General features: G+C 37.1%; 1 protein-coding gene across 1 annotated transcript in view; it reads right to left on the bottom strand.

Annotated features, from left to right (window-relative positions):
• Window positions 1-20,559, bottom strand: part of LOC136249042 (uncharacterized) — a 48,630-nt gene that overhangs the window by 12,474 nt on the left and 15,597 nt on the right. Inside the window, exons 5-9 of the mRNA XM_066040949.1 lie at window positions 15,482-15,633; window positions 8,933-9,002; window positions 8,733-8,876; window positions 7,278-7,368; window positions 224-289 (exon numbers count right to left, since the gene is read on the bottom strand). Coding sequence (XP_065897021.1) covers window positions 224-289; window positions 7,278-7,368; window positions 8,733-8,876; window positions 8,933-9,002; window positions 15,482-15,633 — 523 coding nt within the window. The remainder of the gene's footprint in view (window positions 1-223; window positions 290-7,277; window positions 7,369-8,732; window positions 8,877-8,932; window positions 9,003-15,481; window positions 15,634-20,559) is intronic.

The raw sequence follows: 20,559 nt of genomic DNA, 5'->3' as shown, positions 1-20,559 counted from the left end.
AGCTACTAATGTACTATGGAAAAAATAATATGTATGTATCCTCCCAATTTTTCCAAGGTTCCTCCACCTTCCCTGTTTTTACTGAATCCACCACTCCATCAATATTAACCAATTAGTGTCCATAGTGAGTTCTTGTTCCCTCCTTAAATTACTATGCATGATTCTTGTGTAACCATATGGCTTTCATATCTATTAAAACAGCAATAGTTCTCTTATTATTTACCTTGGTTCATGTATGGCATGACTAATAAACATTGACGCTTGGAAAGATGAAAATGACTATCTCCTCCTATATTAATAAATAAGCAAACAATTTAAATTTATCAACCAATGCGGAAAATGCAAAAATGCATGAATTATACATATAATGGTCAAAAAAGTTGCATTCACTTGAGCCCTATCGAAGGAAAAGTAATGAGCACATTTTCTCTATCATATGACTTACACATACTACAGCAACTACTTTCATTATACTAAATGCCTTGTACAGCACAAAATAATTGCATGCATTTTTAGTGTCAACTATCTCTTGTTCTTGTTGAATCAAAGAACTTTTTTTGCCTGGCGTTAAAGGTAACTCACACAATACTATTAAATGTTTGGCAGGTGTCCTAAAACTATCTTAAAATATGGGCTTCAGAGAACATAACTGATTGCAACAGTATAAAACATTGATGTTGTACAAGATATATAAACTCTGACCAGAACAAAATTATTGGATACAAGGGCATATCCAGAATTTTTCCAAAGTGTTATCCAGACTTGGTATAGAGTTATTAATGCAGGGTCTGACCCCAGCCTCTGACAAATTTTGTACATTAAGATACTTCAAAATTTACTATTTTGTGCTCTATGAATAATATAAACCATTATATTATGTATTTTTGATATAACAATTATGCTTAGTTTTCTAGTTTCTATCAATTATGGTCTATGGCTGGTCAGGGGCATACTGCAATGATCCAAATACATATCCAAATTCTCCAATTAAAACTCAAAACTTTTGATTTAGGCACTAAATTCAAGTTTCAAGCTAGCTTTGCAATATACCCATTAAATTGCAATCAATTATGAATGTTCTATTAGAGTATCTTGAAACCTTCATGAATGTTGTAGTTACATAAACCCATGCTCTTGTTCTCCCTTAATCCTTTTGAGTAAGTATCCTATTACATGTAGCTATACCCTATTCACATTTTTCAGTATATTTGTGCAGCCAAACTATGATGGTTTGGTGTTCCTGCTGCAATTCAAATTTCAAGGAACCCCCCTAAACATGCCCCTAGGATATAAATACAACAGGAAATTGACAATCCTATATTAATCTCTTCTATATAATTAGCCAACAACACCTTAGGGGCTACACAACAGAGTGTACTATGCTTCAAATAATGATTGGAAATGATTCTATTGTACGTGTGTAATGAAGAAACTGTCATACATAACATGGCTGGTAAAGTTTATAGGTTATTGAATGACAAATGACAAAAATCAAATAACAAATGACTATGAGTTGCATCTACATAGTTTCAAGAGAAGCTAAGGTTGCCTACATCCCCGCAGTTATGTAATAGCTACATTCTTATCATATTCAACTCTGAGACATTAATTTCAGCCAAAAAGTTCACTCTTGTCACACCATATCTCTGCTTGGTGTTTATTCTCCTGTACATATAAATCTAATTCAAAACAGCCTAGCTGTAAAAAAAAGAGTGTGGCCCCCAAAAAGGCTATGGTGAAAAAAGATGTAAAATCCAAGTTGGTGGCCAAGAAATGGCTGTGATGGTAGGTTAAGGGCAAAAAAATTTAATAACAACAATTCAGGTGGATTTGTGCTGCCTCCTCCAATCACCTGAATTGTTGTTATTAAAATTTTTGCCATTAACCTATATACCATCACAGCCATTTCTTGGCTGCCACTTTGGATTTCACATCTTTTTCACCATAGCCTTTTTGGGGGCCACATTTTTTTTTTCAGCTTGGCTGTTTTTGATTAGATATCACTTCTTTCTGTATTTGTATACCCTATGGCTGGCTTTGAGGTTTTTTTAACCTATCTTTTTTTCTTTATCACAGGAAGAAGAAAAGTTTTAAAGCAGATTTTTAATACTTTAACTATTTTTGATTTATCAGTAAATATACAAATAATATAATTATATATTTATTACATGCAAACTATTTCCTACAGGATAACTTGTTTGCAGCTGATCTCTCTACAGGGTGACTTGTTTCTAGCTCCATAGGGTGACTTAATTACTAGTAACCGAACTTTGATTTGTTTGTGGCTGAACTCTCTACAGGGTGAATTGGTTTCAAGCTTATCTCCCTACAGGGTGATTTATAGTGCGTTTACAATAGCAGTTGGGCACGGTACGGCACAGTACAGCACGGCACGGTATGCTTGATTTTGCTAGTGTAAACGGGTATCGATCCGAGCCAAACCATTACGTGCCAGGCTCGCCTGGCCCTGTTACTTCAACCGTGCTGGCTCAGTACGGCACGGCACGGTAGACAAATTGAAACAAACCTTGCTATATCCTTGGCTGCTGTACGTAAATACGATGGCTTCTACCATGGCCAAACGTGAAACAAAGTCCAGTTACCATGTTCGACTTGAAATGAGCTGTCCATCGAGCAGTATCGCTGATATTGTTCCTCAAACGGATTGCTGGTAACTTGTACGACAGCAACAGCTTGAAACGAGCTTGAAAACGGCAAGGGCATCTCGTAGGACGATACTTTAGCCATCACATGCTTATGTATAAACTTGCCCAGCATGGTTATTTCCTTACCAATGTAAACGTGCACTTAAAACGTAGCGTAGCGTACCGTACCGTGCTGTACCATACCGAGCTGGAGCTACTAGTGTAAACACACTATTATATTGGTCTGAATCGCTAGAGCAATTTATCTGTAGATGCATGGTGACTCTCGATCTTGCTTTTGCTACATGTAGTTTGCTTTCGAAGCATAAAGTGGTTTGTAATTCAATTCTTCTGTACTACTGCAAGGACTTTCTATGATTATTATTATCATTATTATTACTAGGACTGCGTCACATACAACCAAGTACACCACTGATACTTTTGGCTGGAAAGCCCAGTTCTTCATGATCCCTAATATACAGTACTACCATTCTGTATGATAAGACTGCAGTTTCATCCACTATCTGCTCAGTAACTTTTAAGGAAGCAGGACATTGGCATGTTAGCTGGTTGGCTTTTAAACACAAATACACTGTATGCTGAATCAAGGGCAAGTACCACTTATCTACTTGTACAGACGTTTAGGCACCAGAAGCATACTTCACTAGCTACCATCACTATACATACCCATAGGCAGAGGCATTTGCTGCTAACTCAAGCTGCTTGGATGGGTCATAATGGTGCAGATGCAACTTCTTTTTGACCGACTGAAACTTTTGCTGACAGGCTGTAGACCACTTCCAACTAGCGTTTAATTTCAGTAACTGGTTGAGCAGGTACAATAAGGTGGACAATCATGAACGCAGACAAGTTTGGTAAAATAATGTAATAGTCTGAGAAATGACTGTGGTTCTTGGGGGAAGGTGCTTGCAAAATTGTCTTCACTTTCTGAGATGTAATATGCAAACCACAGTATCTCAGGGGCTCTACTGCTGGTTCCATAAATCAACATTTTGTGGTTTATCACAGCTCGAACATCCAAGATAATATACCGTAGACTCCGGTTAGTAAGCACATGCACTTATAAATTTCAAAGAAACATTACTGAGGTTCACTCATGCTTGTTAAGCACATACGCTTATAAAATGAGTACGAGAAGTTTCATTTGTAGCCACCACATTTATAAAGAAATTTGGATACCAGTGATAGGTGAAATGCTTACTTGTGATCAAGAAATGCAATTCTGAGGATTCTTTTGCTATTAGCGTCATTAAAGATGGAAACATTGTTGGACACGTGCCTCACAAAGTATTGAGTATAGCTAGTGTGGTACTTCATCAAGCATGATGGGAGCATTGATTATCGAGTTACTGGTTTGAGGAAGCATGGTTGAAGTTCCCTGTGTTTACTGTTTTCATGCTTGTAAAAGCCATATGATGCAAAACTACTCAGTCACTGAGTTACTTTCAGCCCACATTGGTGTAGCCTTCGATATTCTTTATATAGCATTTCTTCCATCTCCCAGCATTCTGCAGTCCTTCCAAGAGACACATGTTTCCTTCCTTTATTACTGTCATGTATGGCCTCCTGACATTTGATCCATCACAGCACTGTTCTCATTATCTGACATATGCAATACAAATTTCTTTCGTTAGTAATATCACCTCAAAACGTACAGTTTCTGCTCTCTGGTATAAGGGGATCATACTAAGGGTTTTTGTCCTTCAATCGCTTCCATGCTGCACCTGCCACCTCCAACCATGTTACAATTGTAACAATATGATAAACAGGTGTATAGCACAAGTATGCTATATGCGCTTAATAGGCAATATGCGTTTATTAACCATGTGCGCCTAATAACCGGAGTCTATGGTATAACAAAAATTCAACTCATGTAATTACACATGTTGGTTTATTAAAAATAGTGCTATCTGACATTTTTTATTTGGTACGTAGTATTTTGAGAGTTAAAGTCTAATAGCCCTCCCATATTATTAACTCTTGCTAATAGTAACAAAGCTTAAGCCTTCCCTATAAGTAGCTAAATCATTATAGGTATTAGCATTGGTATTTATCAACTACCAACACAGGGTTAACTGTGATTTTGTGATTGCCACATTCTCCCAAACAACCATTCCCTTTGGCAACCACAACTAGGGCCACCCAGTCTTTTTTTAGGTGAGCCAACTGTCTTTCTAGTGCTTCTTTAGGTGCAAATAGTATGGCTTATAGAACTTGGGCATTGCTGTGGTTTGATATGTAATTGAGCCTCAGTGGACTTTAGTTCACCTACTTCATCTCCAAATACATAAGAGCATTTTTTATAAGCAACTGGTGAGATGAACTGACACAGTTTACCATCTTTTCCTGATGTACTTTGGCCAATCACAACCCCAACAAATGAACACCTGTGCCCTTCACTGCATGCATTGTATAATGCGTCATATAGCGTGTCATAACTTACATGAACAGAAACCTTTTCAACACATGTACTCTAGGTTTTCAATCACACTGATGATTGTTTATATATAAGGGATTGCTAGAAAAGGTTTTCTGGTAGGTTTTGCTTCAGAAACAAGTGTAATTGGCTACTCTATATAGTATCTATTTTGAAGGTTAATGTCATGCCTTTTATACATACACAGTAAATGGTCCAGATGGTGTTTCTTGTACATTTAAAGTCTGATCACATTGTCAACCATCTCCTCAACCAAATATTTGGCTGAACAAACTATTGGGGGTTGTCATCTTGGATCCACATTTTCTGGCAAGTTGTTTGGATTTGTAACATTTGTGACACAACACAACAGTCCTTGTCATTCCTCCACAATGTGTACACATTCCATTTGCTGATCAAAAGGAATATAATAATAGCCTTGTGGCTTTACAATCATAGCCAACAGCTTGTTTCTACTGACACGGACATTTGTGTCTCAGATAAAAGAACCAAGTAATGTGTGTGTTGCAGTCAAGCACACTGTTGTTCCGCTTGTATCTCTTCACAGTTGCAGATTTACAGACATGTCCACTTATGTCTTGTGTCTCAAGGTAAGTTCACATTTGGATGTTAACCTCTTCTGTGTATATGGCAGATGTAACAGATGACAAGATCTATTCCATGTTCCATTGGCTAAATACTGTGGCATTTATTATCTTAGTTCTAAATAGCAATGCACGCCATTTGATGCTTGAAAATGATGTTTAAGCCAACAGTTACATAAATGATAGTGGCACTACTCAAGTGTGGCTACTATTAAAGGTGCAGGATTAAACCAAGGAAATGAGTAATCACCAAAATCACAGTGCACCACCAGGCAGAGTAATTCAACAAGATAATTGCTAATCACTCCCTAGGTGCTTTGGTCATGAATGTGGAAGTGGAAGTACTCAGTAATTAGTAGTTTGAAATCAAAGTATTGGTGAAGAGTATCTGCCAGCTGTTTAAATGTCTTGTCATATGGCTTGTTGGCACTCAGAGACTGCTTAAAAGAGTGTAAGTGTCACTGCTGATTATTGGAAGAAGGACTGTGACTTTTTCCCTTCATTGATTCTATTAGCTTCAATTGCAAGGGCGTAGGCAGGGGGGGTTCGGATGGTTCGGATGAACCCCCCTTTCAGAAGCAAAAATTTTAAAAAAATTAAAAATCACACCAAATCTTACAGCCCTGGAGCTCTCCGGTAGCTACTTGCCCACTGGCGCTCCTCTGTACTACTCTTGAGGGTCACATCACATTAATACTGAGCCATTGCAAATCATATATTGCATCACGTGATCAACTGTGCACATGATGCATGGTTGAAATGGCGCGAGTGAAGGACTGTTCAATGGTTGGTTGAGACATGTTACAAGGAAGGAGCTGCTAAACTTGAGTGGTCATGTTATACATGTGTCAGGTTAGCACAAACTGTGAATTGTTGATGTGTATTTACCTGACGAATGGTTTGTTTATTTGTTACATGTTGTGGGCACGTGATGTCTCGAACATATTGGAGTACAAGCCAGTTATTGACCATCAGGAGGATTGGCCGAGAATAATGTATACCTGGAAAGAAGTATTGCCAACTAAGGGACTCGAGTGTGGAGGGCTTCCATGTGCTAGAAAATTGAAGTTGGCTATCAGTATGCTGTCTGAAAGTGAAGATTAGTTAGTTTTACAATAGGTTTATAGCTTCTATAAGCTGCATAAACAGCAGTGTGTAGATTTTAGCTAGTTAGATGCACAAACAGCACCTTTTTATGTTACTGCCTAAGGGCACTTTTGTGTATACGTCATTTCTGTTCAAACATGGTCTAGGGGAAGTACCGAGGCCTTCCCCTCAAGACATTCCACTTTAAATCCGAACCCCCTTCAAAAAAATCCTGGATACGCCCCTGAATTGGACATGCTTAAGGCACTCTCCAATAATTTCACTTTTTCTGCATGGAATGCACTTAAAGAACCAATAATATTGTTGCCATTGTGATCCTGTAATGTCTGAGTGGCCTGATTAATGTTGGTACGGATGGATGTAATTTCAACAATAGTTCACACCACACACCATTACAACTTAATGACTACTGTGCTCATATTCATTATAATTAGAACATATGCATGATTCACATGCAATTGACACATCTTGTATATTTCTTACCTATAATGTATTCAAGCAATGGTATCACATGATCATTTTCCAAATTCATCACACGGCCAAATACTTTTGGGTTGTGAAACATCAGTGGTCGCTGTAAGAGAAGACAAGTATAATCAAAGCATGTAGTAGAGGACATGAATGGACATTAAAAATAAATCATAGAGATGCAGTGGTGATTAGGTAACCATATTTTTACAGTGCGGTACACTGGTAACTTACCATTCTTAGCAGTTAAACATATAAAATTGTCAAGCCTTAGCTATTCTTGGCCTTCACAATTTTCTAGTACCCAAAATTCTGCAGTGGTTTCTTGCTGGTTTTGGCAGATTTTGGTTGAAGATAACTCTAGCCATTACATTTGAGTGTTTTGTATATAGGGTGGTAAACTGGCTAAGTTTCAGCAATACCGTCCGTATAAGCAGAATTTTGGTGAGCAGAATACTTGCATTTGGCGAGAGTTTAATTTGATGAAATGCATATCTAATAAAGTGGACACTCACGCTAGTGGTAGCAAATTATGTAGCTAGCTGGCTTCTCATTTACACAGATGTATAGATACTTAGCTACCTCATAGCTTACAGTACACACTGGCTCACATACTGGAGGCACTGTTTCATGTAAAACGGAGGACAGAGATTTATCAAACTATTGCCAGGGCAGCAGCTATTTGAAAAGGAAACAAAGTGATTGGGAACATTCTCCTTGCATGCCAATTTCTGCTGCATGTATCTTTGCTTTCTTCTGATGAAAGTGTAGGACCTTAGCTACTAGAACCAGCAATATTACATACAATCGTATAGAATTGTTTTTAGGCTGAGGTTCAGTACATCTATAGCAAAAATCTAAAGTATAGTGCAAAGTGTATGTACCTCCAATACAGATTAAATTTTGAATCAGATTTTATGCTTCACTTGGATATACACTTCACTTTTAACAAGCTTCAACATCCAGTTTGCTAGGTACAGCACCTGGTGTCTTGATAGATCTTGTGCTAGTTCAGTAGGTTAAAAATATTACTACAAGCACTAATAATAAAATATGGTGAAATTTTAATTTGATGGTTTTGTAAGCATCCACCAAATTGCCAATTTTAATTCCACCCTAAAATTTCTGCTTATACGGTAGTATTTTCACAATGCCAGAATTTTAACAACAATTTATTAGTATGACTGTCTGGCCCTTATGGAACTAACTGCTAAAACCAGACCCAAAGGAATTGAAGCATTTATGTGTGGAAATTGCTTATCTAAAAGTGCAACAAATTCATGCTGGTGATATCTTTACTATGGCTTTTGTGCCCATCTAGTTGATTTTTGCAAAACCTGGTCATGTACAATTTACTGTAACATGTTAAATGAAGTAAGTAGAGCCTCCAACTATGGTACAGTATATACATATATATATTATTATGCAACAGATACAGGAAGTGTATAATTAATGTAACTATTGTCTAACATTGTATTCCTCTTTAACTGCAACAGCTCCTATAGTTGTATTTAGCATGTAAACGTTTCCAAATCCACCACTGCCAAGTTTGTCATGCTGATCATAATCAACATAATCACTACAGACTTTTCCAATAACCTCTTTCCTTCTTTTCTACTTAATGCATACATGGTATTTACATGTAAAGGTGAGTCATCCATTTTACTTACAGAGTATAGCAACATATTTTCTTCAGCCTCTCTCAACAAACTATAGTCATTGTTAATACCACAGCATTTCCTGTAATTAACATTTATTACACACATTAAAGTAGTCATATGTTCACAGCAATATACCATCATACTAAGGTATTAACAAAGCCACAATACATATAATTTTTGAGACTCAAAACTGTAACCCTGATAAAAAAATATTGAAAACACTAGTGGCTAACCGTAATGTAGTAGGAGTGAACACATGTTTACATACCTGAATCGTTTATTTTTCTATAAAAGTTCTGGAATTAAATGGCTTCACAGCACTACTAAATGTTTGGGCAGCTGTATACTCATTATTGTTGTAAATGACGACTTGACATTGACTCACCAATTTAGCAGTTTGTAGATTACACTAAACTTTACAAAGTTATTAAATGTTCTGATGATGTTAATAAACTAGGGAGAAAGAGCTTGACATATGGGGTTTAAATGATTACAGTTTATGAATATTGACAAATATAAGGCAATGTGTATCTGTCAACAAATGACTTCAAGAGGTGACTTTTTTACATAAGTGGCAAACAAGTTATGCTACCCCATTCAATTAACCCCTAAATCTAGCATACATAATTATTTATAATAAATCATCTACACAAAAACATCCAAGCTGTAAAAAAAGGTGCGGTCTTCAATAATCCAGGAGGAAAAGTTGTGAAAAATCAAAGGTGGTGGCCAAGAAATGGCTGCAATGATGTTATTTTACAGGTTTTTGCAATTGAATTTGGCGACTTTGCAATTGAATTCGTCCCGTTTGCAATTGAGTTCGTCGCTTTTGCAATTGAATTAGTCCCGTTTGCAATTGAATTTGGCGACTTTGCAACTGAATTCGTCCCGTTTGCAATTGAATTCGTCGGTTTTACAATAGAATTTGTCGGTTTTGCAGTTAAATTCGTCCGTAACAAGAATGGCAGCTGGAGAAAACACGAAAATGTGGTGTAGCAGCTGCTACAAGAACTTGTTCAAGTACAACAGTAGTAAACAACTCTTTATAAGGCAATAATTCTTCTTCTACAGCCTATCCAGCAACATTCCAAACTCTACTGCGCCATTAGCGATGGGTGTGGTCACTCGTGAGCAAGCTAATTAACTTGTCAGACAGCTATCAAATTTGCATATTACCAGCTTCAATTACCTTCTAGTGTCTCAAGTGTAACTCTCCATGGCGTAAATAATTCATCTCTTAATGAACAGTTGGTTTCTTGGAGCCATTTTGTTTATGACGAATTGTAATGCAAACGCGACGAATTCTATTGCAAAACCGACTAATTCAATCGCAAATTAACGGGACGAATTCTATTGCAAAACCAACGAATTCAATTGCAAACGGGACGAATTCAATTGCAAAGGCAACGAAGTCAATTGCAAAAACCTGTAATAGCATCAACATCATTGCAGCCAACACCTTTAATTTCACAACCTTTTTCACCCATGTGCTTTAGAAAAGTAACCAAAATGGTGTTTTTTTCTGTCAATATACATATGGTGTAATGCGTCGGCTTTCTTGGCCTCACGACACACAATATAAGGAGTAGGTTAGTGCAAATGTTATGTTGCCTTGCCAGCCACTTACTAAATACCTTTACCATTTAAATTTTCTCTACAGTATCCATTCAAGGGCAATACCTGTAGGATATGGACCAGACATGTGGCTATCAGACACATTCCTGACCTAATTATCATGTGACTAACATGGAACTGTACTTGTATGGTAGCTATAACCTGTCTGTACATATTACATGTTTTATACTTCATGATCAGTTATCTAGGCTAACCAACTACCACCTGGGTCGTACTGACCGGCCCAGGTTCCTACAATACCTACGTATAGTCTTATTATGTGTAAAATATATCGAATAAAGGTTTTGGCAAAAATGCAGAACTCTAGCCCATAAAAAGGTTTGTCATACATTATGAAACAGCTTGTGATCTCAAGATCCAACTGCTACAAAGCATTTTAATAGATGAATTGGAATATCAAGCCAAGTTGATCATTTGCTCATCACCAAAATTGCTACAATAAACTTCTGTATGTAAATATGTAGCTACATATCTAGCTACACAAAAACAGCTAAGTTGAGAAAAAGTGTAGGCATCAAAAAAGCTAGAGCAAGAAAAGTTATGGATTAAAAGTAGCAGCCAATAAATGGATCTGATGATGTTAATTTTAATGATGAAATGGCAATATTGTTATTATTAAAATTGATTGGCACTAACATCATTACAGCTGTTTTATTGCTGGACATTGATTTCACCTTTTTCACCTAGCTTTTTCGATGGCAGAACCCTTTTTACAGCTTGGCTGTTTTGAAGTATTTGCCAGTATCACTCCATCATATTTTTCAAACTCCAAAGCCAGCCATTAGTTGAGAAAATGTTCTTCAGCTGCACAATAACTTGACTGCAATGTCACTACATATATTGGCAGGGTAAGCACAAAATGAAGCATTCAATGTTTATTTTGTATAAATACATTCCAAGGGTATTAATTGCTCAAACAACAACCTCATTATTAGTAAATTGTAGATAAATTGCAATCGGTTTCAGTTGTGCAACTGCAACATACAAGACACACGATAGTATGCCGTGTGGCCAAGAAAGCCAGTGCACCACAATATGAGTATATTTACAGAAAGAAATAGAATGGGATTTTCATGCATATGTAGCTCTGTGTTCCCTTATCAAATTGTAAAAAAAAAAATTTGTGTTGCAGATTCCCTCCACTTTCACCACCCCACATACGTACCAAATTTGAGCAAGATTTCCTAATGCAATTGTGAAATACAGGCCATCAAAGTTCAGCTTAATAGTTTTTTTCTTTGTTTACGGAATTTGGGGTTTAGATTATTCTATTGACACACTTCGCAAAAACTATTATAAAATATAACACTATAGTGTGATTTTCTTGAACTCTGATGCATTATAAGAATGCATTGCAGCAAAATCACATACCAAGTTTGGTGCAAATCTGATAAATAATCATAGAGCTATGGATGACTATTTACATTTAAAAAGGCCGACTTGTTGTCACACCTACAGGGTTAACCACTTATGGGAATAACTTATAAGTCAGTATGTATGTAAGTTAACCATCATAGCTCAAACCTTTTGTGGTTTAAAATAAATTGCATTAACAACTATAGCAAAAACCAAACAACTGTAAATCAGAGGGTTGAGATACTCTAATAGAACAGTCACCGTACGGTACAAAAGTACATAAAGAATGTAAAATTTACCAGCATTCAAATCAGGGACCTCCATACTGAACACTCAAATCCTTAACCACTAAGCTGCAGCTATTACGGTTCTTCACCTCACTTAATTTCTACTTATATTATAAATGAAAATTCTAGTTAAAATCTACTCAATAGTAAAACTGTATAATCTACAATGTAAAATCATTGTTCTAGAGCATTATATATGTATTCTATTATTTTGGCAACATGAATTAACCCATAATAACACACACGTGATATTAATTGTAATGTTAATTGTAAAACTGAGTTTCTGAATGAATCAAGTCCACTGAAGCACACTTTATGTAATGGCCTTGTGAAGATTTCACTTCTCTAATACACTGGATTGCTGAACAAAGTAGACAAAAAGATAGCTGGCATCTAATCCATCCTAACACAGCTGCATAATTATGTTTCTTTCCATTTATCTGACAGCAAACTAGGCAGTCTCTTGTAAGTGCTTCATGACCCATTCTTCTGGTAGCTGAGAACTCCAATGGGTTAAACTAACCGTGTTCTACTTCAAGGAGTCGTGACTCATAAGTCCTTGTCCACCTCGGTGATTACTACATCATTCCTTTGGGGTTGTGTATCCACTAAAGAATCCTAGCAATGCATGTCTTAGTAAGTTAGACAATGGCCCCTGTATCTGATAGTAACCTGGGAAGTAGGCAATTTGTTTGTCAAAGTTTGTGGCTAGGTGTCTTACTCACCTGTGTACAGATCTCTTACTAGAATAAAACCCTACATATATTTCTATACTTTGCAAATATCAAAACATTCTCTGAATGCCATTGTCTAAGAATATAGGTAAGACATGCAGTGCTAGGATTTTTCAGTGGATAAATAACCCTGAAGGAATGATGTAATCCTAGCAATGCATGTCTTAGATATTGGACTCTGCAACTGGAATTTTGTCAATATTTTATGCAATTTGTTTGTCAAAATATGTGGCTAGGTGTCTTACTTGAAGACACCTGTGTGCAGGTCTCTTAGCAGAATAAAAATCTTGCATACTTTGCAAATATCAAAGCATTCTCCAAATACCATTGTCTATTTTTTAAAGATTCATGCTTCCTATAACATGATTGAAGGTTGGATCCACTATTGGAAGGGACAAGTGGGTTAAAGACTCGTAGCACTTTTCAAAACAGCTGTCCCAAAAGCCATTCATTGAAATATCCAAACAAGCACTGTCCTGATCATTAGCTGTTTTATATTGAAACTCTCATTGTTCAGTGGCTCCAAACCTCTACATTGTGGCAAACCTCTACATTGTGGCAAACCTCTACATTGTGGCACACCTCAGTTAATAGTTCAGCAGTTAGATCCCTCACCTCATTGTGGCATATTGAAGGGGGTGGCAGCCAATTATATTGTAAAGCAAGAGCACCTTGAAATGCAATCTTGTGTAGGTAAAACCCATGTTCTTGTACAGGTAAAGCAGAGAGGCACCTTTTTTTGTGCCAAGCTAACAGCCATCTGAGGCCTTGTTGTAAGCTGAGAGAGCAGTTCCTTTGAGGAGTTGGACAAATTCAACATGTGCGTTCTATTAGAAATCCTCTAAAAATCTGCACTCTTACACTCTTACAAAAGTAATCAAATAAACTCTGCAATCCAGTACTACTGTAACTTCTCTTAGACAATGGCATTCAGAGAGTGCTTTGATTTTTGCAAAGTAAGTAGGGTCTTTATTCTGGTAAGAGACCTGTACACAGGTGTCTTACTGGGTGAGACACCTAGCCACAACTTTGACCAAACAATTGCATATGTGACCGGATTTGCGAAAAGGTACCTTTTTCAGACACAAAATTTGGCCCATTTTTTGAATTTTAAGGCTTCATAACTTTTTGATCATGGCATATAATTGCTTGAAATTTTCAATGAATGTAGCTACAGCATCTGGCTACATTGTGATACTAAGAGCAAGTTAATCAGTATAAGGAGTCAAGTGTTACATCATTTTGTTTGCTGGTATGTCAAATGTGTGGAAAAGGTACCTTTTCGCAAATCCGGTCACATATATACTTTGTGAACAAAATTCCAGTTATAGGGGCCATTGTCTAAATACTAAGACATGCATTGCTAGGATTGGACTCTTCACTGGATAAACATCCCTCAGGCATGATGCAATAAGTACCTCTGCGGAGTACTGCATGTCTTACCTATACCAGTATTCCCTGAAGCCAATATTACACTACAGCTTGGGTATAGTACACTACAATTAAGACACACTTGCACTAATCGTCATCATGATAATTATTTTAATAAGTGCTATGCTAGCAAAACTCGTGACAACAGGCTGGAAATCATACAACAGGTGCAGGATTTGCTTTGAGAAAATGCAACTTGTCATGTTTTGCATGAAAAATTGAGATACTCTAATAGAACAGCCATTGCAAAATTAAAATCCTAATAGACAAATAGTACAATCATGCATACCTAACTTGGAAGGAATTTACTTTGCTATAAAACACTCTATCGCAAATAAATACAGGTACTATAATGCAACTTTATATGGCCATAACCTTGAACAAGCAAGCACAAATTATAAAGCAATTATCAATAGCTATAACTAATTGGTTATTGCATAGCTAGATCCTTTGGCTTTGGTATTGGATAAGTAGGTGTTTTTCTACATTGTCTTACATCATCGTCATTCTACAGTATCTGTATATAAGAAAAACAATGATTGTGTAAAAACAAGCCTCAAAGCCATGGCTGGGGTACTTAAAATACAAAAAGAAGTGAAATCCATGCAAAAAATTATAAAAAGGGTGCAGCCTTCAAAATCCTAGGTAAAAAGTTGTGAAATTAAAGGTGGCAGCCATAAAATGGCTGCAATGATGTTAATGATAATAAATTTTAATAATTCAAAAAAGCTATTACTAAAATTTGCTATCATCAACATCACTGCAGCCATTTAATAGCTGCCACCTTTGACTTCACAACTTTTTCACCCAGGAATTTGAAGGATGTACTCTTTTATACAGCTTGGCTGTTTTGTGTGGATTATAATATGTATCAAATCACTACAAAAACGTATACCTGTACATGATGGCACACAGTTCACAGTAAGTACAGTCAGTAGTTTTAAAATGTTTACCTCCACCATACACAAGTGATTCAAATGCACTGTTTCCTCAATGAAAATTATATTACACGAATATTGAAGTTGCAAACCTTGCATGTATTTTATATAGACAAAGCAATCACTCACACCAACGTGCATGCATACAATGTGTATAATAAAACATTGTCAACTGACCATACTATTTCAAAGCAAGTTGATGAAGAAGGACAATGGTTTTTAAAATGATCTTCAATGTATTTCCCATAATTAACTTCAAACTGCTGACCACTATCCAGAAACAAGTGGAGATTGCTGGCAAAAGATTCATCAAAGTCTTCTTCACATCTCTGTAGAATGAAAGGTTGATTTTTTTCAGCCACTAATCAACATACTATAGTTTGTTAAATACATGTATATGGTGCCAGACCATGTACATGTAAGTGGCCCAAGTGCTATTGATTCAGAAATTTTAAAGAATCAAACTACAGTGTATTTGCAAATTTCATTAAAATTAATTTTCTTACACTGCAGTAATGCACCATTTTATAGAGCTTTGCATGGGAAGCATCAAGTAACAAGTGTACCATATAGAGGGAAACTTTGGTGGGGGTAAAGGCAATACAAGCTTAATTGCATTTGGTGAAATAAACTTTGGCAAATATTAAGCTTAGTTTTAGCTATATCTCAGGTGCTACAAGTAATTGGCGGGTTAAATTTTGGCAAATTTGTAGCAATTCACCAAAGTTTTCCCCCGCCAAAGTTTCCCTCTATACTGTACTTATTTCCATAAAGTGCAGTTCAGTTGTCAGCTGTACTTTATTGCCCACCAACTGTACTTTATGTAAATGTTAAAGCATTGTCATGAGTGCTATATGAAAAATAAAGCACGTGGTGCTTGGCCTTGATGCTAATAAAGTACTCAGCGAAAATGATTTATGGAGCTTTCTAGTCGTGTAGTTTCACCATACACTGAGACTCGTAATTAACATGCGTTGTACGAATTATTAGCAGCCTGAATGTACACAAACTAGTTTAACAAAGTAACTCATGCGTAGTTCACCATAGTTTGGCATATTAGATGTTCATTGCGTATTATGGCAGGTTTTGGTCACAACCCACAATCAATTCTATTGTGACACATAGTGAAGTATTTCCATGATATCTCCAGGACTTGTCCGTTTACATTAACAAACGTAACAGCAACGTTACCTTTCTCCCACCCATCATCGAAGCATTTAGGTATGTCTATAAAAGCAGTCCAGTGTTAGCACTCATGTTGGCTGGGATGATTGACCACTCAGCACAGCAAGGGCTACCAGCCTTCACTGGCTTGGGTGATTAGTCGTACTGGCATGAGCACTGCGGGCTATTAGCCTGCACTAAAGCACATGGGAAACTGTGCTTTATTGCCCACAAAGAGTGCTTTATTGCACTGCAAAGAGTGCTTTATGTATTACATAAAGCACTGCCGTGAGTGCTATATGGGAAATATAGCACGAAACGACTAATGAAGGCACAGCACAGTGCAATGCAGGCGAAACACAGGCACAATACCTATTCTACCAATGATAACACTCCTCCGTGAGTTTCTAATTGTTTCACGTGTTTTGTGTGTACCTCAAGTTGACAGTTCTCTATACCAGATAAAGCACTGCCTTTTGCTCGTGCTATATGGGAAATATAGCACGAAAAGAGTGAGTGAGAGACAAATGCGACTGGATTTTGGAAAATCACCCTTATGGGTGCATTGTTGATTCAGAGAAAAACATATTTTAATAATTTAAAGCTTTATTACTCACCAGCCTTGGAAGCTACGCATTTGGATTTTTCAGCAAAGATGGAGCAATTCACAACCTTTAAGAGCAGCTAGTGGCCAAGGTAAACCCTGTAGAGTTTCCCACCATTACAGATAGGTTTTTTTCACCAGTGTTGCTGTATCACGAGTCCTCAAAAAGAAAATGGGTGGAGGGTGGGGGTGACGGGGTGGGCAAGAGATAAACTACAAAATGGATGAGAATGGTAACTGAAGGCACCAGACCACAAAACAGCTCACCAGAGGCAGGAAATAGACTGAAATCTCACAAAACAGACATACATCACACATTCAGCTCCCTGCTAGTCTGTCTAGAGTGTATGAATCCCCCAAAGCACTTCCCTGTTATTCACAGACCTGTACAGACATCTGGGGTGGTTATACAGGCTGCCAGAAAACAGTCCACCAAAAGCAGACCCGACAAGTTGAAGGCGAGTTTGATATGGAAATTGTTAGCCTGATAGTGCAGCAACTTCATGCTGGTGTTATCTCACTTTTGGCTTTTGCGCCCATATGGTTGATTTTGCTAAATCCGGTCACAAATATAGCACGAGGCAAACGGAGAAGTGTTATCATTGGTAGAATAGGCATTGCGCCTATGTTTCGCCTGTATTGCACTGTGCTGCACCTTCATTAGTCGTTTTGTGAGTCTAGTCCGTCTTCTCAATACCAAAAGTTTTTGATTGTGGTACTTTAATAAGCATATTTCCGTGATATTCCTAGGACTCGTGTGTTTATGTGAGCAAAATGTACTAAGAACGTTCACTGCTGCTGACCACAAGCAACCATCATTGAAATCTTCAAGTGTGTCTATAAATTAAATCCAGTGGTTTTCCTCTTACTGATTGGGTTGACTAGTCAGCCAGCGCAGTCAGGCTATCAGCCTACACTGGCTTGATTGATTGGTTGTACTGGCCAGAATGAGTGTATACTCACTCAAAGTATATAGGCTATCAGCCTACAAAATAGACCTGGCAGTTCTATACCTACCTGATATAGAACTATGGTCTATAAAAGTGTTCTATAACTGCCCAATATAGAACACTTGGGCTTTTATGGCAAATATAGAACACTTTTTTGCTTTGATACTCCCATGCAAAGTTCTTTATATACTAGTTAAACACTACCGCACGTACAATATGGAAATAAAAGCACGAGGGTGTGGGCGAGAGACTAATATAGCACGAGGTGAAGCCGAGTGCTACATTAGGCTCAAGACCATGCCCGAGTGCTTTTATTTTCATATTGTACAAGCGTAGTGGTGCTTTAACTGGTTTAGAGTGCTTTCTTGTCGTCTTGCTTGTAGCATTCGTTTCATGAACTCGAACCGCATCGGTTTTCAGCTATCAGACAATCAGTAAGTGCTATGTAGTGCAGTTGTGGTAGTAATACAAGCAAATAGTATCTTTTTGGCTACTTTTGGTGATTAGGAATGTTACACATGTGATCTTGTTTTCTGTATTTATTTTCCAATCAATGCATAACTATTTTTTATTTTCCATAACTGTACTTTATTGTGACGCAAATGAAAAATATAGAAATATAGCACACTTGAATGCATTACAGAAAATAGAGCACTCTTTTTGCTTTGATCTCGTCAACGCAAAGTACTTTAATGTATGATTAAAACACTCTTTGTGGGAAATAAGCACTGTTTGCCTAAAGTGTACTTTATGAAAGTTAAAGTACACCTTTTCCTTTGATCTCGCTCATGCAAAGTCCTGTAAGAAATTTTAAAACTTAATGAAGTACAGTTTTGACAGTAATTAAAACACAGGCATCAGTGGTTGGCTGTCAATAACTAAACACAATATCAGGACTCAGTAATCAGTATTCACTATAATTGTTACATTAATAATGGGTTTTTTTGCACACTTAGTATATAATTTAGGGCATTAATTTACTTGTTGAAATAAAGGGTTTGGTCAAGAAACTTATTTGAAGTCAATGGATGATTTCAATCTGAAGTTAAGATCATTTTTACTAGCTGCAAAAATCTTTTATATATATATATATATATTGTACTTGGCGTGGGAGGATCAAAACAATGCCACGTATCGTATTGTCCATACAGTACTAATCAACTGCAAAACTGTACTGTATGAATCATACAGTACAGTTGTGCAGCTAATTGGGCAAATACAGCACACTTAGGCAAATACAGTACAGTTATACGGAGAATTTATTTAAGGAATGTTATGTAAACAACACACTGTAAATCGCTAAACCAGCCAAATTAATCCTACAAGTTTGTTTTACAGCTAGGAATAGATTGTATAAACACTTAATGATCGTCTGATCACGAAGCTTTTTAAACACAACTCCACTAAGACAGCACAATTGATCACATGTGTGACATTGTAAATCACTAAAACTAGCCAAACTAATCCTATTGGTCCTTTCTACGACTAGAAATAGATTATTTAAACACTTACTGATATCCTGATCACCAAAAATCGCAACAGTTTGAGTACTAGAGAAAATCGCTCCGAGCCAGTCAACCAGGAAGTACAATATAATAGTTAAAGCACCGTCTATGCTTGTGTGTATGAAAAATACAGCACTTGGGGGTGTCTCGAGGCAAATACAGCACTCAGCTTCGCCTCATGCTGTATTAGCCTCTTGACATGCCCCCTCGTGCTGTATTTTCCATACACACGTGCGGCGGTGCTTTAACTATAATATATGTAGTAGTTGTAACATGGGCAGAGTGATTTGCCTGAAATATATGCACAAGCACGAGGGCGCAGCCCGAGTGTGAGTGCACATATTTCAGGCAAATCACAAGTGCCCATATGTTACAACTAATATATTCCACTTGAGTGATTCACCTGTAAGTGTGGTGAAACTGCAGGAATGCTTTGCGAGTGTATTTATATGGGACCATGTGAATTTTGATTGTGGATAATGTCGTAAAAGTAACGACAAGGTGCTGCTGAGAGGCCTAACATAAGTGGATCGACATGAGCATGCAGATCGCTTCGATTGTGGGTATGCATTTCTCGCTAATGCATTCCTGAGCACTAATAGCAGTGCTATTATACCACTTATACATCTTCTTTTCCCTTTGAAGTGAGGTATGAAAGTGATATATATACCACTTTGACACCTCAGATCAGGGGAAACCACAAGGCTATATTACATGTATAGCCCTGACTACAGGGCGATATCAGGGCGATATCATGATACAGCCCTGACCAAAACTATATATACAAGTACACAGAAAATTTTGGAATTTTCAACTAGAGTAGGGACCATAACACATCGATAAAAAGTACTGAAACAAGTTGGAGTAGTACACGATATTAATTCACAGTAAAACAATAAGAAGTGTTATATCCCTACTGTGCATTTCCATTATGGTATCTTGAGCATGGTAGGGATATAAATAATAGTTATACGGGCACAATGTGGAGTCTATGAAATTTATAAACCCTCAGGCCCTTAGTAGCGCCCTCGC

The sequence above is a fragment of the Dysidea avara genome, chromosome 3, assembly GCF_963678975.1.
Source record: "Dysidea avara chromosome 3, odDysAvar1.4, whole genome shotgun sequence".
Taxonomy (NCBI): domain Eukaryota; kingdom Metazoa; phylum Porifera; class Demospongiae; order Dictyoceratida; family Dysideidae; genus Dysidea; species Dysidea avara.
Note: the sequence above shows the minus strand (reverse complement) of the source record. Positions and strands in the feature narration are given on the sequence as shown.